This window comes from Echinops telfairi, unplaced genomic scaffold (assembly GCF_000313985.2).
Source record: "Echinops telfairi isolate 266 unplaced genomic scaffold, ASM31398v2 ScPeMD7_7467;HRSCAF=8505_1, whole genome shotgun sequence".
Lineage (NCBI taxonomy): Eukaryota > Metazoa > Chordata > Mammalia > Afrosoricida > Tenrecidae > Echinops > Echinops telfairi.
Window position 1 is genome coordinate 24031998 of NW_022111368.1, and position 25771 is coordinate 24057768.

The 25771-nt window shown below is 48.6% G+C and overlaps 2 protein-coding genes and 1 pseudogene across 2 annotated transcripts in view; 2 read left to right on the forward strand and 1 right to left on the reverse strand.

The window, feature by feature from the left end:
- Positions 1-19956, forward strand: part of TBC1D8 (TBC1 domain family member 8) — a 106304-nt gene extending 86348 nt beyond the window's left edge. Inside the window, exons 14-21 of the mRNA XM_004704337.2 lie at positions 346-475; positions 625-723; positions 1252-1320; positions 6581-6821; positions 8530-8595; positions 15943-16032; positions 16495-16592; positions 18929-19956. Coding sequence (XP_004704394.2) covers positions 346-475; positions 625-723; positions 1252-1320; positions 6581-6821; positions 8530-8595; positions 15943-16032; positions 16495-16592; positions 18929-19393 — 1258 coding nt within the window. The 3' untranslated portion in view covers positions 19394-19956. The remainder of the gene's footprint in view (positions 1-345; positions 476-624; positions 724-1251; positions 1321-6580; positions 6822-8529; positions 8596-15942; positions 16033-16494; positions 16593-18928) is intronic.
- Positions 13272-14938, forward strand: LOC115873225 (annotated as a pseudogene).
- A 1178-nt stretch (positions 19957-21134) lies between the features above and the next one.
- Positions 21135-25481, reverse strand: RPL31 (ribosomal protein L31). Its single transcript, XM_013005130.2, has 5 exons — positions 25423-25481; positions 24939-25045; positions 22772-22897; positions 21458-21570; positions 21135-21199 (listed from the first exon to the last, which is right to left on the reverse strand). Exons 2-5 carry the CDS (start codon positions 25043-25045, stop codon positions 21168-21170), a joined length of 378 nt encoding a protein of 125 aa, XP_012860584.1. The 5' UTR covers positions 25423-25481; the 3' UTR covers positions 21135-21167.
- Between the last annotated feature and the right edge of the window lie 290 nt (positions 25482-25771).

Here is a 25771-nt window from a genome sequence, read left to right on the forward strand (position 1 = left end):
GGGCAAGGCGGCGTTGTGCTCTATTGAGCGTGGGTTTGCTCTGAATTGGCCCTGCGGAACAGCAGCATCTTTTTAAGAATGGCGGGAGCTGGAAGTCTCTCGCGCAGGCACAGGTTATCTCGGCGTTATCTCACTGCAGAGCCACCAACTGGACTGGCCAGTCTGGCTGAATGGCCGAGTCGCCCTTTCCCTCAAATGAGGGTGTTAATTGCTGGCTTGTCTTCCTTGTGTGGCGTGTGTGCCAGGCTTAGAAATGGGCAAAGGCCCCATTCAGGGTCCGAGGGGCCGTGCGGTTCCCGGGCCAGGCTGACCCGGACCGGGCATTGACGCACTGGCTGTGCTCAGGTTTCTAGACCACATTAAGAACGAGGAGAGCCCCGGGCCCTCGGTTGGCAGCTACCACGCCTTCTTCTCCGACGACCAGGAGCCCTACCCCGTCACCGACATCGCTGACTTGATCCGGGACTCCTACGAGGTGACTTGCTCCCCACCCCCACCCCCCTCCGACCCTGCAGGGCACTGGTGGCAGAGGGGCTTCGAGGGACCCTTCCGGGGGCGTCTGGGTCCTCTGTTTTCACCCAGAGGGAAGCCTGTAAGTGAGGGGCCAGCCCTGTGTCCCTGCAGAAATTCGGAGACCAGTCTGTGGAGCAGATAGAGCACCTGCGTTGCAAGCACAGGATCCGAGTTCTCCAAGGCCACGAGGACACCACCAGGCAGAACGTGGTGAGCGCGGAGACCGGCGGGCGTCCACCGGGCGAGGCGTGCGTGCGTGCGTCAGTGCGGTGCGTCTTTCCCTTCTGGTCACGTGCCGCAAGAATGGCAGCTCTTCTCCCTTTGAGTTAAAAACCTTAAGAGAGCTGCCTGGGTGGGCAAAAAGCTCGGTTACGGAAGTCAGACGGAGTGTGAGAGAACTGAGCCTCAGTTTCCCCGTCTGTGCAGTGGGATGACAGTACCGACCGTGCAGGAATCAGAGGGCCACCTGGCCAAGCTGCATCTTCGCCAGCTTTCCCCTCCCGCGGGAACCTAGTGAACTGGACCGGAAACTGGGGAACTAGAAAGGTGGAGGAGGAAACCCGGGGAAGACACTGCCCAGCCCTCTTGGCGTCAGAAAGGACAGGAAGCTTTGCCGGTGGACAAGGCGCCCGCTCCACGGCGGAGTGGGGCCACCGGAGGGCGAGCTGCCTGCCTCCCTTCATCCCTCTGCGGGGCCAGGCCAGAATCCGCTGGCTCACTGTTTGTTCTTTCCCAAAGCTCCGCGTTGTCATCCCAGAAGTCTCTCTTCTTCCTGAAGACTTAGAAGAGCTGTACAACTTATTCAAGGTATGGGAGGCCGGGAAGGTGAGGGAGGCACCGGGCCCAGAGCACACAAAGGCCCGCAGGGTTGAGCCTGTGCTTGCCCGGTGGCAGTAGGGGTGGAAGCTGCGCACGCTGGCCAGCTCTGCCTTACCCATGGCTACCCGCTTCTCTCCAGAAGCTGCAGACCCGTGCCGCTCTCTCGGCAGTTTTCTGGGTATGAGCATCCAGCCGCAACCGGGCCTCGGCCTAGCATCAGGGAGGGAGGAAGCTGGGTGGTGGCCTGGCAGGCGTGGCACCCACGGGCGCTCAGCTTGCGCTCTAAGAGGCCATACTTCCTGCATTGCCCTCTGCAGATGGAAGAGTGACCTCTATTAAAATGTATAGCACTCTAATATATTTTTCACTACTCATAATCCTTCCCCGCCATACATGGCTGTACACATGGTTCTGTTTGTGTGGCTTGGTATGCTGTCAGAGTAAACCAGCCTCTTAACAACCGAGGGGGGGGGGAGCCTCCGTAGGTGCAATTGTATGGTTATAGTATATAAAGACTATAGTAAATTCATAGAAGATAGGAGAGAAGATAAAGAAATCAGACATTTCATGGTAACATGCTCACCTCTGGGATGGCCATGATCTCATGCAGCCACAGAGAGAGAGTCTATTTCTAACCAAGGTTTATATATATATATATATATATGTAGGGGGGTGTGCAAGCCCCCCTGATTACAGGTAACCACATACATAACAGGAAGGGGCTGTCCAATAGCCATACGCATGACAGGAAGGGGGTGAGCTCTAGGGGTGTACACACAGTAGGAAGGGGAGGGTCTAGGGGTACACGTGACAAGTTGGGCTGATTCTAGATGGCAGCCTAACCCTGATCTTCCTTGAGTAGGCTTGACCTTGTCTCTGGGCTCGCCTTCAGGGAAGCAATCACTATCTTTATCAGTAGGGTGTTGGCCCCACCTCTGGTGGGACAGACAATAGTGTCTTGATTGCTCTAGCTCAACAGTTCTCAACTTGTGGGTCATGATCCCTTTGGGAGTAGAATGACCCTTTCACAGGTTAGCAAGGAAAATAATTTTATGGTTTGGGGGTGGTGGTGGTCACCACAACATGAGGAACTGTATGAAAGGGTCACTGGCATTAGGAAGGTTGAGAACCGCTGCTCTAGATGGCTGATACCCTCAGGGCGATAACTTCTAAGCAGCTGACTTCACAGTGCCCTGGCCAGCAGGTCCTAGACTGGGTTTACACTATGGGAAACCCCAGGGGAAAAGCCTTTTCGTATCCCACAGTTTGCCTGCCAGTTTACTCGGTTTTTCCTTTCCACTGTTTTTGGTGCTCTCCCCTGTTGCTTATGTAGTCTTCCCCAGTTTTAAAATAACCTCATCACTTGTTACTTGGGTCAGGGTGGTGAGCCATAATCCTAAGGGCTAAGGATTTAGTTGGGCTCCCACGTCACCCTGCAAGGCAGGGTGATCAGAACTTGACTTGCTTGGCACAGTAAATACAAACAGAGTAGAGAAGCAGACCCGTGGATCTCGTGTCTATATCTGCCAGGGAAGCAGGAAGTCCCTAAAACAAACTCACTGCCATCAAGTTGACTTGGCTCATAGTGAACCCCCTATAGGATAGGGTTAGCGCTGTGATTATAGGTTTTGAGATTCTAAATCTGGACAGGATGAAAGCCTTACCTTTCTCCTAAGCAGCATTGGCTGGTTTTGAACTGCTGACCTTGCAGTTGGCCCAGCACATATCTTCCTAGGGCTCTTGGCAGGAAGGAGCAGCAGTGTTGACTGGAGAAACATCCAGGTGATGGAGGGACAGCATGGAGAACATGCTTAAAGTCACTGAGCTGTCTGTGTGAAGATCACTGAAATGGCATGTGCTCTCTGTTGACCACAATACAAACAAATGAACTGTTCTGGATGGAAAAAGAAGAAGTCGTGCTCTGCCTAGTTGGGTAACTTGGAGCCTCTCTCACCCTGGGTTCACCTTGCCAAAATCACCAGGGTCAAAACAGGCAGCACTCCTGGTCCCGAGAGCAGAGTCTCGTGCTTTGGCAAGTCCGTGTACGCGGGGTGGCACATTGCTCTGCAGCCTCCGCACGGCTGTTGGCTTAGTATTTCCTGGCCTTCCTCATCTGGGGGAAGCAGGATGCGGGTGGGGCAAGAGCTGCCCAGGCCCATGCTTCCCATTACCGTTACCTGTTTACAAGTTCTATGGCTTCCTCTGTCGCATTAAGATCAAGCCTACAGTCAAAGGTTAGGAGGTGTCCGACCCTCCCACTCTCTTGGGCCTTCAAGGAGGAAAAATAAGGCGGTTCTAGGAGTCGTAAGAGCAGGGAGACGATGTGTTTTGAAGCTTGACAGGCCTTTCATTTATTTAGTGCTCTCCTGCTAAGTCTAAATGTAAATAAATAACCACATACACACAAAAGAAAACTCCACAAAAACCCCAAAACCCTATAAAGGCAAGATTTTTTTCAGGTATACCTCCAACGGAAACGCAAGCAAAATAACCAGGTGGTCAATTTTGGTTTGTACAAGCCAGGTGCCGACCTGATGACACCCACCTGGTACCTGGGTCCCATCCAGCTCCACTCCAGCATTGTGTCCCCAGGACAGGCTCGCAGAAGATCCCCTCCCCCGACAGTTCTCTGGCTCCTGAGCTGCCCCAGGAGGACTTGGTGTATTTCAGTACCTGCTGAAGTGTGCCGAGGTATCATGTCTAGGAGGAAAGCCGGACTTTCTGCTCCCTCCCGTACACAGTCACCATTTCAGAAACCTACCTGGGGTCGCTATCAGTCAGCATTGACTCTTGATGGCAGTGAGATTGGTTTCTGGGTTTGGTGGCATATTGGGTTACGCATTGGCTGCGAACCACAAGGTCAGCAGTTCGAAAGCACTAGTGGCTCCGAGAAACAGTCTCGGAAACCCACGGGGGCGGTTCTACCCTGTCCTCCAGGGTCGCTGTGCGCCAGCATCACCTTGGCTGGCGGTGAAGTTTTGATTGAGTTTGTTGAATCAGGAGTCCCTTTTCACAAGGCAAAGGGCCAAGTAGAAATGCTTCTGATGTTTTATAATGATGTGTAGGTTGTTTCTTAATGTTTTACTGTGGTCAAAATGTGTCTGATAAGACTTTTGCCATTTCAACCTGCTTTGTATGCAAACACAGCAACACTGGTTACCTTCCTGTTGTGCCAGCACCACCACCCTCCTCTCTGTTACCCACTGTGCCAGCCCCCCTCACAGACACTCTGTGCCTGGCCCCCCAGCCATGGCTCCGGGCTTGGTCTAGACATTCCATTCTCAGCATGTGACATTTGGTGACTTGACTTATGCCATTCCACATGTCGCTTTTATGGTTCATGTTGGAGCAGGTATCAGAACGTCATATCTCTTTACAGCTGAGTAATATTCTGGACCATCTTTTGTGAATCCACCCATCCATTGATCCCACCTTTGGAGAATCGCAAGTAGTGTTGCAGTGAACGTTGTACAGTGGGTCCTCTTTCTGCTTTTCAAATAATACTTCATTATGTTTGGGGTGAAGGTTTGTTTCTACACATGTGGTTCAGTGACACTGCTTACGGTCTTCGCAGCGAGTGCTCGTTATTTCCCTTCTGATTGCTCCATTTCTCTTCATCTAGTTTCCCTGCCCCCCCTTACATTCTCATGTTTGTTTTAAAGTAGTTGTTGGCCATTTGATCTCATACAGATGATCTTTAAATTTTTCAATTTTGTGAGCCTGTTATTTAAGAGGTGACCTCAGGGACTAGTTTCCATTCAAGGTTTTAAAAAGACTGGGTGTAATGGGTTCTTAATAAGAAGACTGTGCCCTAGCAACCTTCCATGTGGCTTTAAGATGAGCCTGCACAGACAAGAACATTCTTCATGCTACCAAGAAACCATTCCGTTGCCTTCTTTAAATACTCTCCTGTTAGACGTGCACTGTGATTAGAGCTTCCTGACATGCATTTTCACTGTTAATGTCATTTTTAAATTACATGAAATCTGATATGTGGTGGTTCATCCTCTTGGAAATTAAGAGTAGTTTCTTTCACTTTATTCTCCAAGTCGGATTTGGACAGCATGAAAACAGGCTCAGTGGCAGAAATGACTCCTGGCCACACCTCCCTTGCACCAGCAGTGCCTTTTGTGCATAGTAAGCATAGCCCTGTGAGTGGTCAGTTAAACCACTTTGAAGCATCTGGCATCATTGTGATGCCCCAGAGGGCAGTGGCTTTCCCTTATAATAGGATTTTACGTGCTTTATTTTTGGGTAAGCCTTTTCTTTTCTCTTCTAGCTTTTGAAAATAGAAATACTTTTATTTAAAAAATTTAACTGAAAGACATGAAACCAAGTAAGTTTGTCGATTATTAACATTTCAAAAAATAAAAACAAAAGCTCTTCACAAAACAAAAGTTTATTTCAGAAAGGGAACTTTTAAAGTAAGAAATGAAAGGGCCTAATCCTAGCCTTTGTAGTCCCCCTTGAGCAGGTAACTCTGGCTAATAATGGGACCAATATCTTCCCTGATTTATGCCCCTTTGTCTGTCTGTGTCTCTCTCTCTCTCTCTCTCTCTCTCTCTCACACACACACACACACACACACACACACACACAACTTGAAAATGTATCATGTGTCTGGGGTTTTTAGGAGTGGATATTTATGAGATATTATTTGACACACAGCAACTCTAAAAGCCAGAATAAAAGCAGTCTCTCTTGTACAGTTCAGGCGATCAGAATCCCAGGGTACATAATCAGGTAACTGTTTGCTTCAGTGCCTGTAGTTTGCTTCCCAAATAGGGTTCTCCTGACACTTAGGACCCCTGGTGGCGGAGTGGTTGAGCACATGGCCCCTAACCCAAGGCTGATGGTCCAGCTTCCCACTGGGTCACAAATGAAGACCTGGTGGTCTGCTCCGTGAGGGTCTCTCCTGTCCTCTCCTGCCACTCTAAGTCGGATCAACTTGATGGCCCCCAACCACAACATTGATGTGATCAGATAAAACAGTGTCTCTTCCGCCATGGACATTGTCACCTTGACGTGGGGACCCCGACTCATTTCTACGAGGTAACGGAAGGTGTCCCATCTGTGTGGCTGGCACCGAGGCACTGTGAGCCATCTTCACGTGCCCCCTTGTTGGTGTCATCCTGTGGGGTCATTCTGCTGAGAGGCAGAAGCAAGGGGAGGGGGAGGGCTTTGTTAGTCTTGTGCATTCACCTCCTGTCCCGGCTTCAGTGACCCCTTTCCCCCTCTTGTTTCCTAGAGAGAGCACCTGATGAGCTGCTACTGGGAGCAGCCCAGCCCCGTGCTTCAGCGCCACGACCCCAGCAGGCCCTACGCAGAGCAGTACCGCATAGACCCCCAGCAGTTTGCCAGCCTGTTTAAGCTCGTCTCGCCATGGACCTGCGGGGCCCACACGAAGATCCTTGCAGAGAGGACCTTCCGGCTCCTGGATGACAACATGGACCATCTCATCGAGTTCAAGGGCTTTGTTGGCTGCCTAGGTATGGCGTTGTGGGGCTTCCGCAGCTGTGGGGTGTGGAACGAGTCAGCAGACAGACGGCAGAGAGCTTTGTGTGACACCTTTGTGACTGGCCTGATGGGTCTGATCGTGTTTTCCCTCCTCTCGATTGCATTTTGGTTGTTGAGAATGTACACAGTCCCATATGCCAGTTCCACTGTTTCTGCACCCACGTTCACTGACTGATGGCCTTCCTTGAGTTGCTCCTCCGCCAGGACCATGCCTTCGCTGCCCCCTGAGGTATAACTGATCTGAAAGATCACACAGCAGGTGGCTCGAGGGCATCTCATGCTTTCTTCCTCCAGGGGCATGGGGAAAGACTCAGGTCAGAGACTGCCTCTCAGAGTACCTTGACCACCTCCTTGGCCCCCAAGGGCTGCTGGTGTGGCTCCTTAGGGGCCATGTTCCTCACCTTGTGACATAAAGCGGAGGTCTTTCCAAAGGCATATGACCAGACAGAATCCACAAGGTTACCCGGCAGCTTCAACATCACCAAGCACTGGCCTTGAAAACGTGAATTTCCTCATGGAAACGCGTGGTAAAGCTACCTTCATTTGAAAAGTAAAATAGGTTCATAACTTTAAAACATGCTTTAAACAAAGAGTTAAGGCACTGGAACACTGAAAAGTATCAAAGTAGACAAAAGTGAGACTCATTTCTCTTGACATTGTACAATATCTGAGTCCCCTATATTTACAGTATTGCGTGTGTAGTGATGATGTAGCGGAGGAAACTGCACTGCACAGAGCGCTGTGTAATACTCACAGCACACTGTTCTAGTTGTCGTCCTTGACAGCGCTGTGGGCCATAGATAACGGACAGCACCTGTGTTCGGCCGGGTTGTCTAGAGAAACAAAACCAGTGACGCTCCTATATGTATAAGAACGTTGTGTCAAGAAGTAATTTTCTATCATGAAGGCTTCCCTGCCCAGTCCAGCATGAGTCCAGGGGTCCTATGCTAGCCGGACCCTCCTTCAGCCTCTGCAGGCTAATGATACAGAAAGCTAACACGGGATGTAGGGAGATCATCGGTCGGCGGGTGCAGAGTCGTGTGGCTCCAGGGTTGGTAAGCATGTCAAGGTGCACATAGCCCCTGAGGTTAGCAGCCCACATGGCTTCCCTAGAAGCAGACACAGAATCCAAGCGAACCGGCAGGGCAAGGGCAAGGGAGAGATGTTCGCAGGGCAAGGGCAAGGGCAAGGGAGAGATGTTCTCGGTGTCTCTCTCACGAAAAGGCCACACCCCTAGGGAGGCACAGTCAGGCTGTGATCTGATTGACAAGTCGGACCCTATCCCTACTTTCAAGTTTTCAGGTTCAAGTTGATGTAAGATTTAATCATTACCGGGCTGCACAGTAGTCCGTGTCTAGAGACCAGGGAGGTCTGTGGCTTCTGTCCTGTGGCCCCTTCCGTTGATTGCCCTTCCCTACAATAAAGGGGGACGGGCTGCCTCCGTTTGGCTATTCATTTCGTCTTCCTGATCTGTGGACCTCCCTGTTCTCTAGGATCCCTCCCAACCTGACTGAAACACCTCGTTTGCCCTGCTCTGACCTCAATAAAATCTTGAATAGGTTAAAAATCTGAAAGCCAACAATTTCTAATTTCAGACATGGTGGGGGGAGGGGGTTTTGACAGGTGTACTGTGACCACTTGAATCTTCTTAGTTTCCCTCTCATCTTAAATGTTTTGCAGATACCATGTACAATGGAGAAATGAACGAAAAAATAAAACTGCTCTATAGGCTTCATATTCCTCCAGGTAAGAAACCCCAAGTAGAAAGCCGATGTCTGCATTGCCCTAAGATAAGACTGGTTTCCCATGTAAACCAAAGTCCTTCTCCTATGAAGCTCCGTGAAGATTTAAAAGCACCAGTTTGGGGGTTGTGGACCCTGGACTTGGCAGTCCTGCGTGCTTGATGGCAGTGGTTCTCAATCTTCAGGGCGCACCAGAATCACCTGGCAGCCTCTGAAAACACTGGTAACGGCCCCACACATGAGTTTCTGACTCATGACAAGATGTGTGACAAGACTGAGAATGTGTGTCTCCAATGAAGTAGGTCCCAGGTGGACACCGATGCTGACTGGCTACTTTAACTAGATGGTTCTGTTAGGATACTGTTTCAAAGAACCACTCCGATTTTCCAGGAGCGCTAGTAGCGTAGTGAGTTACTTACACACTAGGCATCGGCAGTTGACACCCAGCCCCTCTGCAGGAGAAAGCTGAGGCATCCTATTCCTGTACAGAGCTGCAGCCTGGGAGACCCACAGGGGTGGTTCTGCTTTGTCCTGTAGGGTCACCATGAGTCAGAGTCGATTCCGTGGCTGTGAGCATGCTTCCTTCACATTTAACCAGCGGTGACCAGGAGCAGGGGCCCCGGTGACTCCATGGTAGAAGCCATCCTTGCCTGTGGGTTGCAATGATGCGGAACAGGTTTCAGCAGAGCTTCTAGACAGAGACTAGGAGGAAGGCCTGACGATCTACTTCTGAAAATGGGCTCGTAAAGTTTGCATGTATCAAAGACCTCTGACCTGCCAGTCTCGGGGTTGGCACAGGACTGGACAGCCTTCGGTTCTGTTTTGTGGGGTTGCCAGGTGTGGAGGGCCAACCCAACAACGGTCACCAGGAACAAAGGACACAGTGAGGTAGCCGTCGAGAACAGACTGCAGTGAGTGCACACAGGCCAGAGTTCAGGTGTGCCTTCGAGCTTGGTGGCTGGCTCTTCCCTGCCAGTGTTAACGGCACCTAGTTCACACATCTCGCAAGTCAGTCGTTCAGTCACGTCAAGAAGAGCTGTACAATCATCACAATCCGTTTTAGAACATTTTCTTCATTCTTGTACTCATCGTTATGAGCTCCCCATTCCCCCCAACCTCCCCTGCCATAACCCCACGGAACCATTAATCTCAGTACTGTCTCTATAGATTTACTTATCATGGATTTTATATACAGAAAAACATTACAAATCAAACAAACAAGAATAACAAAGTAAAACAGATAAAAATAACTTCTAACAAAGAAAGCAAAAATATTAAAAATGAGGACAAGCTTAAATGGATCATAAGAGATAAAATGATAGGCTGCTAAATTTTAGCTTAACTGCATCTGCAACAATACAATCCACTTTCCAGTGCATTCTGCATGTTAGGAAGGCTATTCACATCCCTGGTCCATGGTCAGAGGAGATGCACTAGGGGCTTCTTAAGAGCTTTGAAACCTACAGAGATGGATCAGGAATGCCAGCAGGTCTCTGGACCCCCGTGCTATGGCTCTGGTGTGTGACAGAACCTCCCAATGAGGGAGACTTGGCAGGCTGGCAGGCAATGAGGAGAAGCCGGGTGCCACAGTGGCGCTTACAACGACTGCAATGGATTTAAACATTGAAAGTGAATGTGGTCTTAATTGTGACCATGCTGGAATTCAGTCATTCCTGAGCTGGCATGTGCTGCTCTGTGTCACTGTCTTCCAGAGTGCTCTGTGGCCTCTCACAGCGCCTCCCGGGCCTTCCTGAGGCTCCGTAGTGCTTTATCTAAGTTGTTCGGCGTCAGTGAAGTTCCTTGCTTTCTATGGCCGTGTTAGGCTACTGAGTTTTGTTTTCTAGTTAACTTGGCCTCTTTTGTTCACAAATATTTTCCGGTTTATGTAGAAGAAGTGCCTAATGGTTCTTTGTATCATCTCCATGATCTCTAAGTGGTATCCAAAAAGGAAACAGAGCAGTTGCCTGGATTAGATTTCCACTCCCGGCGGCCTTGTGTGTGCAGAGTGAAACCAATTCGTAGGGTCTTCAAGGCTGTGACTCTTTGGGAGCCAGTCCACCACCAGAACTTTCTTCCAAGGTCCCGCTGGGTGGGTGCCAACTGCCGAGTTCTTGCTTAGTTGTCAAGTGCTGCCCCCAGGGACTCCCTATCTAGCAGCAGCCATCCCTAGAACACAATTGATGGCTAAACAGCATTTAGGTATCGTATCTTGAAGGAGCACCTGGCAGGATAATGTACTCTGGAGGCTCATTTAGTTAGTGTGTACCCACTTTCCTAACCGGTAGGGTACAAAGTGGTTACGCCCCCACCCCACCCCCAGCCTGCCAATTTGAAACATCCTAGATCTTTGCCCTGCATGGTCTGCCTGTCAGAAGTCCTCACAGACAAGGTGGCTGGCACTCCTCGTGTGTGCAGCCATCAATCTCACAGCCTGTCTGGATGGAGGGGCCGTGTGTGTGTGTGTGTGTGTGTGTGTGTGTTTAGCATCAGTAGGACTGAAGCTGCAGAGCACGGGAGTGGAGTGTCCCATGTCTGTTTAGGGCAGTGGTTCTCAGCCTGTGGGTTGCGACCCCTTTGGGGGTTAAACAACCCTTTCACAAGGGTCGCTCAATTCACCACAGTAGCAAAATAACAGTGATGAAGTAGCAATAAAAATTATGTGATGGTTGGGGGGTCCCCACAACATGAGGGAGGGACTGTATGAAAGGGTTGCAACATGAGGAAGGTTGAGAAGTGCTGGTCTAGGAAAAGGGAAGATGTTCTAGTTACCCTGGCGCTTCACTCTCTGGTCAGCCTGTTTCTGAGGGCTTTTCTAAGAAACAAGTCTAGATTAGATTTCTCTGTCATCTCCTTTCAAGAATGCGTAAGTGCATCAAAATACTGTTGAAAACCCAAGAATCCGAACGGTGCCTGCACTGGCCCAAACGGTGTCCATGACGAAGGGACGAAACACCAGCGGGGTGATGGCTCCAGCCACGGTTGGGAACGTCCCTCAGAGAGCACAAATGACCAGTGTGGAGAAGTCTCGTGGTCCCGAGAAGGGATGACGCATGGAGGGCACTTGCAAAGGCCATAGAAAACGCACTGCCATTCAACCACGCTGCCACAAACTACGTCAGCACGAGACCAGGCACGTCTTGTGCTTCAGCCAGATGACAGATCCTTTTCTGCCTTTGGATTGGGATCCTGGGTTGAAAATGCAGCTGAGCATTCTGAAAAGACACCAAAGTATAGAAGAAGAAACCACTGAGAAAAGCCCCTGGGGAATTAGCAGGCGGCACTGAGCCTTGTCTGGCAGAAGTAAAGCTGGGCACTGACAATCCCTGCTATTGTCTCAAGGGCCCGATGCCACGGATACATTGGATTTATGAGCCCTGCCTCCAGCAGTTTCCTTAGAGTTGGTGTGAGAGAGGTCCATTAGATACCTTAGTTGATTTTCCCAGCACTGACTTGGACGTGTCAGCATTCCCAGTGAATCAGAATGCAGCTCGGCCCATGCCACTATAACGTGATTGCTGTTCCCAGTGACCATGGTGCACTTACGCTACTTTCGCAAGGAAGAAACCTGGTGGAAGGGGAATGCTTTGGTGGTGGTGTCCCCGCTGCACCTGAAGGCCAGAGTGTATCCAGAGCAGTCTGCCCTCCGCGGGTTGTTTCATACCGGTGATCGCTTTCCTCGCAGTGTAACTCACCCTGCTTCCTGTTTCCAGATCTCTTGCCTTTCTGACCCTTCTGAACTTTGTCCTTTTGATCTCTACTGGTTGATTATGCTAAGGTATGCGAACTTCACCAGTGTCTTCATTCCCGTAGAGACCTGTGTATTGTTTCACTGAAAATTGAGCCATGAGTATAAGTAGTTCATTTTCACACCTGAATGGTGACTAAGGACCACATTCTTGGGGTTTCCACGAGCCTCTGTTTGCCAAGTAAGCCTGGTTTGTTTGGTTTTTCTGGTGGGGGAAAGAAATCATTCTCTTTTAAATCTACTTTTCCATGAGCTTGTTGAAGTCTCCTTGTTTGTACCACTGCTTAGAACTTGTTTTGGACAAAGTTATGGAAGTGTGGATTAAGCCCTTCGTTTTGGAACACTAAACAAAAAAATCAAAACCTTCACCCAGAAATCCGGCTCCCAAGGGGCTAAGAGGGCAGATCAGCAAAGCTTTGGTGCCATCTTGTGGGTGTTTGTTGACCCACAACTAAATTTTGCTTCTGATTTATTCAGTACATTCTTTGCAAATATGGGAATTGTTCATCTGTTCTAGTTTATAATTATTTTTCTTGTAATTGTTGTATCAGGCTATAATCCACATACCATACATGCAGTTCATCCATTTAAACCATACAATTCAGTTGTTTTTAGGGTAGTCATAGAACTGTATAACCATCACAATTTCAGAACATTATCTTTATCCCACAAAGAAACCGTTTACTTTCGCTGTCATCTGAACCTCACCTGTCTAACTCCCCTCAGCTCCAGGAAAGCACTAATTTCCTTTTGTCTGTCAGATTTTCCTGATCTGGACATGACCTATCATACACTATCTAAAACAGCAGTTCTCAACCTGTGGGTCGTGACCCCTTTGGGGGTAGAACGACTCTTTCACAGGTGTCACCCGATTCATAACAGTCGCAAAATGACAGTGATGAAGTAGCAACGAAAATAATGTTATGGTTGGTGGGGAAGGGTCACCACAACATGAGGAACTGTATTAAAGGGTCGCGGCATTAGGAAGGTTGAGAAGCACTGGTCTAGAAGGAGCTTTGGTTGGGTAGTGAGTGGGTTATCAGTTGGGCTGCAAATCCCAAGGTCAGCAGTTCAAATCCATTAGCTGCTGCTCAGGAGAAAGATGAGGCTTTCCGCTCCTGGAAAGGAATGTGCAGTTTCTAAACTAAGTGGCTGTAATGGCGGGCGCAGGGTTAGTGGTGGCAGAAGCTGCGGTAGGTGCGCTTCCCTATTTTGCTAAAGCTATGAAGCTCCTGGTGTGCGGAAGCTCATTGATGCCACCCCACAAACTACCTGACAGCCCACATTATTCTGTTTGAAACTGACATAATAAGAATCTGAAAGATTGGCTGCTCGACAACCACTGGAATTAGTCAGTTATGAAATGATACAAGCTTCCAGCTCCTTCATCAGATCAGAAAGATGGCATTACTGCGTGACAAGAGAGTGTGGCCCAGTGAGAGCATCAAGCAGTTCAAACTGAGAATCTGGGACGAATGTCACAGCACGGGTACAATGTCTGAAAGCATCATGAAACGCTAGTGCATGTAACTGAAGATGGCCCAGAAAGAGATCCACAGGTTACGGAAACATAGTCAAGATGTGGACGGGCAGTGAAAGAACATGCAACTCACAGCTGGGTCTCAACTGAGAGAGATGGAGTCAACTTGGGCATCCCTGGTTATTAAGAATTAGGAGAGTGAACGTACCGTCGTACAACTACAGTGAAATCTTTCACATGAAGCAGCAACATGGAGCGGCAAAGAACATTTGACGACTTCTGAAGAAAGAGATTGTAAGGAGGGCGAGTTGGGTTTCCAGAGACTCCTCCCAGGCACAGAACGGTTTCTGGCCTTGAAGAAACCAACGTCAACTGTGGAAACTATCAGTGGTGTGATGCTTAGGAACCATAGGATACATAACCTGTTGTTCCCATTTGTACATGTTTGCAAAGAAATAATTTGGTGCTATTGTACAGCCTCAAACAAAAAAACCCAAGGCTTACAAGATATATGATTTTAGAGTATTATTTTGACAGTTAATTTCGAGCCAGCTGGACCCGTCTTATTTTGCATCCAAGAGATCTTTCTGAAAAGTTTTCAACATATACAAGGATTTGAAGGGATTGAAGTGGATGTGATGAAACAAAATGTGTATCAATTGTAAATGTGATATCTGCTTTGTAAATATCACATTAAGAACAAAAGTTAAAAAAACAAAAGACCTTGCAGATTTAGAAACCCACCTGGGCAGTTTCTGCTGTGTTCTGTAGGGTCACTGTCAGTCAGTGCCCTCGCTGGCAGTGAGTGGATACGGTGGGCGCCTGGCTTCTTTCCTTAGCAGGCTGTTGTTCATCCACTTAGCATGTGTTGGAACTTTCTTTTGATGAGTGAATAATAAGCCATTATATGATGTCCACATTTTGTTTAAGAACATTTGTATTATCTCCCCTTTTGTCTATCATGGGTCATACTGCTATGAATATGTACCTACACTTTTGTGTAGATACAGGTGTATTCTTGGGTATACACCTAGGAGTGGAATTGCTGGCTCACATAGTAATTAAGAGCTTGACTTTTTTTAAAATTAAATATTTTTATTGGGGGCTCTTACATCTCTTATCACAACCAATACATTCTTCCATTGTGTCAAGCACATTTGTACATATATGGCCATCATTTTCAAAGCATTTCCTTTCTACTTGAGCCCTTAATATTAGCTCATTCCCCCCCTCCCCTCTTGATAATTTAGATTTTTATTTTCATATCTTACATTATCTTGTCACCCTTTACCCACTTTTCTGTTGTTCGTCCCCCTGGGAGGGAGTTTTATATGTTGATCCTTGTGATCGATTCCCCCTTTCTCCCCCTACCTTTCCCTTATCCTCCTGGTATTGGGGGCTCTTACAACTCTTATGACAATCTGTACATTAATTGTATCAAGCATATTTGTACATATGTTGCCATCATTCTTTTCTAGACATTTATCGTAATTGCTATTGAGCCCTTGGTATCAGCACCTCTTCCACCACCACCACCACCCCGTACCACGTGTTTAACTTCTTTAGGAAGGCACTGCCAAACTGTTCATGGCTGTACCATTTTATAGCCCCACATGGCAGCAAGATAACTGTAGCCGTAACGGGTTTCACAAAAACTCCTAAAATGCCCTCGCAGGGATTCAGTGAAGCTATTTTCAATGTTATTTTTTCTTAGAAATTATGTCAGTATAGCAGTACATGATCATTTTAGAAAAAGTGTTATGGAAAGGTTTAAAATCATAACCTATAACATAGCCAGAGATTTGGTATATCTAGAGTGTGTGTGTAATGCTGCTGTGAACACTGGTGAACAAGTTTACACACACGGCGTGTTGATGTATTCTAGGTCAGCACCATCAGTGTTTTTCATCAATTTCTGCATTGTTCGTTGGCAGGACAGGCGCACTCAGCTCTGTGTGCGCATCTTAGCCCAGTGTTTGCATTTGGGTTTGTGGACCAAGCAAACTCCACAGCATAGATCCAAGGTTTTGACGTCTGTTCTGCTTTACCTCAAAAAGTGAAATTACTATTTTGACAAGAAAAAAAAAATCTTGCTTGATTTAATTTTTTTCCTTTTGTTTCTAAAGCCCTCACTGAAAATGACCAAGACAGCCAGTCACCACTGAAGAGCCCTCTGTTGTCGACATCTAGACCCCTGGTTTTTGGGAAATCAAACGGCATGTATACCTTTCATTGCCCCTCTCCCGTTGGATGTAGTGCTGCGGTTGACTTCAGCCTCCGCTCCCCGTGCTGGTCTTATCCAACCTTCTTCCCTCCTGGGAGTTAAAGCGGAGCACAGGGCTTTCAGAAGCCAGAAACCTCAAGTTCACATGTGGCCAGGTGAACGCCCCTGCAACTTCCCATCGAGTTCCTGATCTTCCTGCTGAATGGTGTTCCTGACTACATGATATATAATCCTGATGATATGCTTCGTTGAATTTCTGAGCATTTCTAGTTAAGGGTTCTGTGGTACTAATACAAACTGCCACCTAGCTGATGGACTCATAGCAACCCTGAGGAACACGAACCCCACGAACTTAGTGGAAGCCCGCACCCTTGACTGTGGCCTGCTACCTATTCTTTGCTCCCTTTGGCTTATGAAGATTAAGTGACATGCCCTCTTTTGCCTTTGCCTCCAGGTGATGCAACTGACTACCAGAAGCAGCTAAAGCAGATGATTAAGGATTTAGCCAAAGAAAAAGATAAAACTGAGAAAGAGCTACCCAAAATGAGCCAGGTATGGGGTCAATCTGCACAAAGAATGAATCTCTTTGCCAAGTGATCTGTGTTGGGGTGAGGCCAAGTCCCTGGATCCCCAAGTCTTGTGACTTCTGGGAGCTGAACACTGTGGTATAGCTATCTCTCTCACGGCCATCAAGTCAGTGCCGACCCTTAGTTACCTTACAGGACAGGGTAGAACTGCCTTGTGACTCCCAAGACTGTTTATGGGACTAGAGTGCCCCTTCTTTCTCCTGGAGAGCGGCTGATAGTTTCAAACTGCTGAACTTTAGGACTGCAGCTCACTACCTAACCACTACACTACCAGATACTCAAAACTTATAGCACACTTAATGTTGAATATTTTTAATCAAAGTTAGTTTGCTAGGTGGTAGTGAAGATTTAGAAGGGAGTTTCAAAAAGCTCATGGGAAAGTAGAATGAAAAGATAATGGAGTTTTCCCACACACTTTTTGAGGCCCCCTCATATGCCCAAGCATCACAGAAGCATATTGGGAGCCAATGCTGTGGACACAGCATTCTTCCCTAGAAAAGATTACTGCACATACCTACCACTGACTACATGATATATAATCCTGATATGCTTCGTTGAATTTCTGAGCATTTCTAGTTAAGGGTTCTGTGGTACTAATACAAACTGCCACCTAGCTGATGGACTCATAGCAACCCTGAGGACAGAGAATTGCCCCTTTGGGTTTCTGAGACGGAATCTTTCTCATCTTTCCCCCGTGGTACAACCAGTGTTGGAAACGGCTCCGTGCGTAGCCCATGATGCCACCAGAGCACCTTCTGTGTGCTGGTGATCGGTGGTGGGCTTTTTGTACAAGGCCCTTCCAGTGCCTGGACAATATCAGTGTGAAGTTGCTAACATTCCTTTATTTTAGGGCTATGGTTTCTAGTACTGAGCCTCAAGAGGGGTTTAGCATGTGCTGCTTCTCACAGTGTCTTGTTTTTCTTCTTTTCCACTTGTGGGATCTCTATTTCCATGCCCCTTTGAGAAATGCTGTCCCAGTCTTGGGGAGTTGGGTTTGGATTTCAATCTCTTTGATATGAACTCCAGGTCTCAGCACTCAGGCATCATCGCGGACTTCTTGGTGTACCGGCATCTTTTTTTTTTTTTAACTGGTAATGCTTTAAACAAGAGTAGATCATTGTTTAATATTTACCTTTTATTTACTTCAAAATAACCAAGGCTGTCTCCCCCAAGTCCTTCAGTATCATGTTGTTTGTTCTCGACTTTTGCTCTAGTCCTAGAGTCTGTGTAGCCAGCTCCGCTCTGATCCTCTCGTCGCATTATAGTCGAGGCAGGGGTGGGGACGGTGTTATAAACCAAAAAAACAGAGCATCAGTTTCCATCTCCATCATCTTAAAACCTGGAGTTGCTGAGCTGTGGTACAGTATTCCCACCGGATAGTGTCACTGTATTTAATCAGAGTGCCTGTTACTTCCCACTGACTTCCATTTGGATGCATTTCTAAAGGTTGACTTGCTGGGTTCAAGGGTCTGGCACATCTTCTGCGAAGGTGGAAACCAACCCTCCCCACAAACCAAACTCACTACCCATCATATCAGTGCTGACTTATAGCAACCCTGCAGGCCAGAGCCGAACTGCCCCCATGGTTTCCCAGACTGTACGCTGTACATAGTAGAAACCCTCAACATTCTCAAAGCAGCTGGTAGGTTCAAACAGCCCAAGGTGCAAACTATTACACTGCCACTAAGGCTTCTTCCTGCGAAGGTGAAGACACTTTTCGATCACCTTTCCAAAACACCATATTCTCCAAACTTTTTAAAATAGTGAATTGGGTAAAGCTTTACGAAACAGATCAGTTTCTCATTCAACAATTTTTACACTTTTGCTTTGTCTGAATGACGGCAACATCCACAGCACTGCTCCCTCAGCTCCCTCCTTTGTTTCCATTCCTTTCCTTCTGAACTTTACCTCAGACCGTAGACTGCTCTGCGGTCTGGACACATCACAAGTGCTGTGCTTCCCTAAGGGACCTGACAGGGGCAGCCGGGGTGAAAATTGAGCCAGAGGCCAGAGCAGTTCTAGTGATGAGGGTCACAGCCTAACAAGTAAACTTGGTCTTGTTTTTCCCTCTTGTGAGTTTGTTTCATTCCACTTTTCTCCAGAACCTAATATGACCCCTCCTGAAGTTACCTGTTTCCACAGTGGAAGGGTGTGCTCACTCAGACTCACTGTCCTCGAGGCGAAGCCGACTTGGTTGCAGAGTGGAAGGGCAGGGACTCCTTAGGGTAGCTCTTTAGAGATCATGTTCCACGGTCACCTTGGTTGTGCTGTCATATTATGAACTTTTCCTTTTCATTCCAGAGAGAATTTATCCAGTTCTGCAAAACCCTGTACAGCATGTTCCACGAAGATCCAGAAGAAAACGAGCTCTATCAAGCCATCGCCACGGTGACCACACTCCTGCTCCAGATAGGGGAAGTGGGGCAGCGCAGCAGCAGCTCTGGGAGCTGCTCCCAGGAAGGCGGGGAGGACCTGCAGGTTTCAGCGCCTTCTCCTGACCAGGACTCTGTCTTTGCCCCTGCTGACAAGGGGACTGCTCCCCAGGACTCCCACGTGTTCCCTGAGGCAGGAAGAGAAGGGGATTGGACTGTCTCTCTTGAACATATTTTAGCATCACTTCTGACGGAACAGTCTTTAGTCAACTTCTTTGAGAAGCCACTAGAAATGAAATCCAAACTTGAAAATGCGAAGATCAATCAGTATAGTCTCAAAACTGGGGAAATGGGCCGCCAATCTCAGCCTGAACTCAAACTGAGCAACCTGTAGCGGTGGAGTACACTGGAGCCACCATACCAAAGCCAGGCCAAGGCCATTCCTCAGGCTGTGAGCCCTAAAATCCAGACTCTAGACTAGTTCCCTTGGAGTGAAACCAGGTATCTGGATAAAGCAATCCAGCAGGTGGAACTGCGGCCAGAAATATACAGCCTCCACATCTCTATTTATTCAAGAACATCCTCTGGGCCTTGTCCATGCTACAGGGTCTCTCTCACACAGCCATGCACTCACCGCTGGGGCTTGGCAAGGCCACTGTCAGGTTTGTTTGTGATGTTGCCTGAAGCCGGGTCTGGTTTGTCAGACTTGAGACAAGCTCCGGGCTCTTTCTACACTTGGAATGATGGGTGAGGTTTGTTCTCAAGGTCTAAGAGCCACTACCTGTGCAATTGTATTTGGCTTTTTTTCTTTTGCACTAAGTTGTTTCAATGCTGGTAATTGAAACCATTTTAATATATTTGGTTCTTTTCACTTTGTATGTCCTTCCAAAAATGTTGTGTACAAATCAAGCTTTCCATGTTGGCTTCAAATTTTGTAAAAAGAACTTTTTCTATTGACTGGGTCCCCTTCTTTCAGAGCTTAAGGTCTGTTCTTATCCTCCCCAGGCTCAGCTGAAGTGTGCCCATGAGCTGGACAGACACCCCACCCAGGCTCTCTTCACAAAGAGCGACACCCAGCTCTCGGGGTGGAATTTGAAAGCACATCAGCTCCCATCCATTAGGAACTTACCTCCGGAGCCGTGGATCTACGAAGTACCACTAAAAGTACCTCCACAGGATCTCCCAGATAATCAGACCACTGACTGCCCTCAGGGCTAAGCACACATGGTTTCTCGTTACCCTCATCACAGCGCCTCAGTCAACCTTGACTCGATACTGAAACGTAAAGCTATTGGTTAATTTCCTCCCACCTAGGTCTACATTCTGAAAGGGTTTCCATTTCATGGGACACCGGACTCCCATGCCCTTCAGTGAGGCTCAACACCCAGAGGAGCAGTCGTATCCTGCCGAGCCAGCAGACTGATGTCTGTGCATGTTTTCTTTGGGTAACAGGATTCACTCACTGCCACCAGGAGCTGGTTCTGAAAGCCGAGTTCCCAAAGCCTGTCTAGAGCAGATGGTGGTTCTGGACAGACTTTGCAGTTAGCATCCCAACTCCCGTCCCTCTGCCACCAGGGCTGCTGACAAGATATGCATGTAACAGAACTCGTGTAGTTAACCACGGATGGAGGGTACAGTAACATGCTTTGTTTGGAATAAACATGCATGTCCTGAGCTAAAATCCTACTGGCACTTTTTGAATGATCTTTATAAGCGCCTTTGGACATGCTATAGATTCAAGATGCTACAGATGGTTTTTGTACCTCCAATTTCTCAATGTCCTGAACAATGTTTCTCAAACCAGCTTGCACTTAACAGCCTTAAAGTACTGCTTAAGCACTTCCCAAATACGAAAGCTCTTGGGGCAGAAGCGATGGTGAGCGGATGCGTACTGCTGGGCACCAGAGTCGGCTACAGCTCACCACGAGCAAGCCTGGGACACAAACGCCTCCAGGGTTCCCTGGCCTCCTCTGGAGGGAGGCAGCTCACAGGGTGGTTGAGTGTTCGCTGCCCACCAGGGCTTAGGGAATATCCGTACTCAGGAAAATGAGTTTCCACACAAACTTATAGAACACCTATACACAAGCCTATCCCACTGCATTTTTTTTTCTTAAGGAAAACTTGAATCGCATGGAGGCAGTTTGAAACCTTTATTAGATAACCAGCCACTAGTTTTCATCCACGTTGACTGTCTGTAGGTCTGCAAAAGAAAAACCCAGTCAGTGCCTACATTCATACCTCATTTCACAATTCTGACTTCAAAAACATCCCGTGAAGGCTTGGGGGCAGGCACCACTTCTCCATCTTCTATGTTCTTCCAGCCCAAATACAATCACTACTTTGGCATCTCTTGTGTTTAACAGACCGCAGGTTCACGGATCCTTGAGTGTTTACCCACACCATTATGGAATTAAAGATCAGCCCAATGAAACAGCTCTGTAGGCACGAGTACACTTACTTTTGAAAGTGGTGACAGGCACGTAGGTAACCAATGTGTAGAGCTTGTTCGGGGAATCTTCATCCTCATTACGTTTCCTGGACAACCGCACACGGATACGATATGGAACATTCCTGAGTGAAATAGAAATGCATCACTAACATCACTGTCTCCTTTCAAGAAACAGCCACCAACCAGTCACACGCCCACCGTGCCCCTAATGGTCTGTAATATGACCAACCAGCTTCCGGACCACTGTTCCCCAAAGTGCGTGAATGATGCCAGGTGGCTGCAAAGCAGACACACCATCTGGACCATGGGCTATAGGCTATACAGCACAAGTTTCAAACAGCCAATGAAAAGGGAGCCAGAAGCCAAATAAGCTTGGAACTTACTCTGAATGTTTATTAGCTTCCTGGAAAGTTCACTGCATAAGCAGGTAGCCATCACTTAAACCAAAAGCCTTTTCCACCAAAACAATCTTGTTATGAGAAATCTTTCTGAGCTAAATGTACACTCAGAGGAATAGCATTTTAAACCCAACTATCTTGGATGCAAGGGGCTGCGATCGGCAAGGCCAGCAGTTTGAGACTACAGCCTGTAGACTGGTCTCTGAAATCCAGAGGCAGCTTTACTGTCCTATGGGGTCACCAGGACTCAATCGACTCGATGACAGTCGAGCTTAACCCACACAACCTCTGATCCTGTTTCACCTGACTTGTCAGCTGACCACCTCTTCTGGCTCATCTGAAGACACACTAGCCACTGCCCACTAAACGCAGGACTTCCAGTTCATACAACACCTCCTGTATCTGATGGTGGCCTAACTATAGGTATCTTTACCAGATAAGCAACCTGTTATATCACATTGAACCTCAGGTCCCTTCCCACTCTCCAAGTCATCCCACTGCAGAACCAACCACCCTCCTGCTCACTACACTGTAAGAAAGGCTTTCATCACAATAGCATGGTCACCATCTGGAGGCCAGATAACTGATAGGGAGCTGTCCTGACATCCTAATGACAACCCTGAGCACCAGTGGCAACTCATAGTAGTGATGACCACATATGACACCCCCCCCTGCAGGGCAAACCCACCCATTTTGCCGAGAAGATACGCTGGCTCTTTGTCCAAGATTCGACAAAGAATTCAAGCCGCTCACCCTACAATCCAGCTTCCATGCCAGCGCTCTCAAAACACACAATGCTGGCCCTTCAGGTTCAAATGTCACTTTAAAGATGGCTACTCCACCCTCCAGTCAGTCATGTTTTTCACTCTGTACTCCGAGAAATTGCATAGGCCCTCCACATACCCAACACAGAGAACTTCCCCACCTGATCCCTTTGGCCCACACAGCCTTGTTGAGCCTGGTGTCGATTCGTACGTCAGGTGTCCCCATCTCCTTCATGGCAAACTTCCGGATCTCCTTGAGCGCCCGAGGGGCACGCTTCTTGAAGCCCCTAAGATTTAAACAAGACATAAATCAAGATCGTGCATATTTCCAAAGGCAGTTTACTGGTTCCGGTGCATTTTAGTGTCGTTTGGGGTTCTGAAACTGACAGCATGAGAAAATGACTGCTTTGCTGGAAACAAACGCTTCTGTGAACAGTAAGCCTGTAAGTCCCCTTGTCAAATAGCCAGTGGCAGAATCCCCCCAAAAGGTGGAAGCTTAAAAAGCAGAGGCTCAAATGTGACAGCTGATTATCTCCCAAGAAGTACAATGGGGACAAGGGCTAAATCACATGGTCCAGTCCCCGCCACTTTGCATATGGTGTGCTTGTAGTTGCTCTCTGAGTTAAGGACTATTACCTTCTCTCTTACTAAGGCCCCCTGGCTCGCTCTCCACCACCCTAGAATCCATTTAACCAAGCTCACTCCACCCAATACTCGGCCATCTACAAAGAACTGCAATTAACATATCTGAAAAAATCCCATTCCGCACATATGATCAAGGAAAGTTCTGCAAAGTGACAATGGTGTCAAGACGCAAAGAGGATGAGTAAATCAGTTATTTGTGAGTAAAACATTCAGACAGCCATAACAAAAACAAACAAGCTCCCCTAAAACAGAAGCACGCTCAATATGACTGACAAAATAGAGCAGGGCGACTCCAGCAATAACTCAGTTTCTAACCTGATGAGGCTTTATGAACAGACCACGAGTGTCTGGGGGCAGGGGGAGGCGGTGAACAGCAGGAGGTAAAAGCTGCTACTGTGACCACCCAAAGAAAAATGGGAACCAGGACCCATGCCTCCCAACATGTAGTTGAAGGCAAGGCAAGCAGATCTGCTAAGCCAGTGGTTCTCCACCTTCCTAACGCCGTGACCCTTTCATGCAGTTCCTCATGTGGTGGTGACCGCCCCCCCCCCCCCCCCCCCCCCCCCCACACCATAACATTACTTTTGTTGCTACTCCCTAACTGTAATTTTGCTACTGCTATGAATCGGGTGACCCCTGTGAAAAGGGTCACTCAACCCGTCAAGACCCACAGGTTGAGAACCACTGTGCTAAACTATCAGAAACTAGAACCGTCCTGGGGGAGAGGTAAGGCACCAAGGGTCTGTGACTTAACCATGTACAGTGTGAGATGCTTAACAAATACCTCAATAGAGCCATCAACTAAGAGGTGATATCTAAGTGTCGAATTCGGGGTTCACAATGAAGGCATGAGGTTAGGACTGGCTATTAGGGCATGTGAGATGAACCAACAAAGCACACAGGCAGAAAGCAGGTAGTTGAAGAGGAAGAAAGACCACACGATGGCGCTTCTGTTTTGTTGGCTGCCTGCACAGCTCACCCTCATTATTTGTGTAGCCTTTAAAGCAATTACCCAGTCCCCCAACCCTGGGGTCAAACTCTCTTGGAGCCTTTCCCAAACTGATATCCAAATACTTGTAGGCCTTGTTCTACTAAGACAGGGTCTTTGATTCACACTTCGCCTGCAGAGAGCCCGAGATGGTACCTGGTACAACAATGTTAGTTGTTTGACACGCACCCAAAACACAAACGAAACTAACTGCCATCGAGTCGATTCTGACGACTGGTAGCGACCCTACAGGGCAGGGCAGAACTGCCTCCATGGGTTTCCAAGCCAGTAAATCTTTACTAGAGCAGAAAGCATCGTTTCTCCAATGGAGCGCTGAGGATTCGAACCTGACCTTGCAGTTAGCAATCCAACACATAACCCACTAAGCCACCAAGCACTCCTCCCTCCCCAAACTGAATGCAGCTCTTCACAAGGTGACCCACGCAGGTCTAAGCCAGCACAAAGCACTGCACAGAAACAACGTTCAGAGTATCAACAGTGGTCCATAAGCTTTTCACGTGTCCGACCATTAATTCATCTCAGAGAAGTACTTTTCATCCTTTCAATGGTGCTTCTGAATCAGGAGCCAAATCTAGACCGTGTAGCCCTTGAGCAACTAAGCTGACTCTGGACTAACAACCGGGGGCCGCCCGAGTGGCTCCTCCCAAATGGCAAGCGGCACCTGGGGTACTCACACGCCATGGATGCGCTTGTGAATGTTGATGGTGTACTCTCTGGTCACGACCTCGTTGATGGCCGAACGGCCCTTCTTCTTCTCACCGCCCTTCTTCGCGGGAGCCATCTAAAACCAGACACGAAGGCTCAGAGCGGCGCACGCCCAGCCGAGTTCCCCTTCCGGGCCTGGGCTCACGCCGCTGTCCTCGCGGTGCTACCGTGCGCGGTTCCAGCCGCGGACCCGTCCGCGCAAAGGACCAGGCCACTCCGCGGGGCCAGCACCCGCGCCCCTCGGTTGCTCCCGCCCCAGAAGCCCCCGCGGCACCGGCACCCCTAGTCACCCTCCCTCCCAGAGCCCCAGGGCCCTAAAATGCAGCGCCAATTCCTCTCCCCAGCTCGCGGAGCCCTGGGTCTCTTAGGAGAGCTCGTGCCGTCCGGATTAGGACGGTCACTGACGAGGATGAAGCTAGATGCCCGGAGCCCAGGACAGCCGCCCATACTCACAGCGCCGGGACCAGGCTGGAAAGGAAGAGCGCGAGGAATTGTGGGAGAAGGAAAGCCGCGTTCGCGCTTACAACTTCCGGGTCGCCGGGAGTCGGGGCCGGGGCATTGGGCGGGGCCGGGCGGGGCTGTGACGTGCAGGGCGTGCGCCGGGCCGCGGCGGGCCTCAGGTGCGGGGCTTGTGGAACGCAGTCCCCGCGGCGGGTCTGCGCGCCCCAGCTGAGAACGTGTACAGCTTAGCCTCTTCACGTGACCACGGCTAGCTTCCGGTCTGACTCCGGAGGAAATCAAAACCAGAATCGATTGAATCGTCTAGTTACCTTGGCCCACATTTGGATTGGGCCGGAAGAGA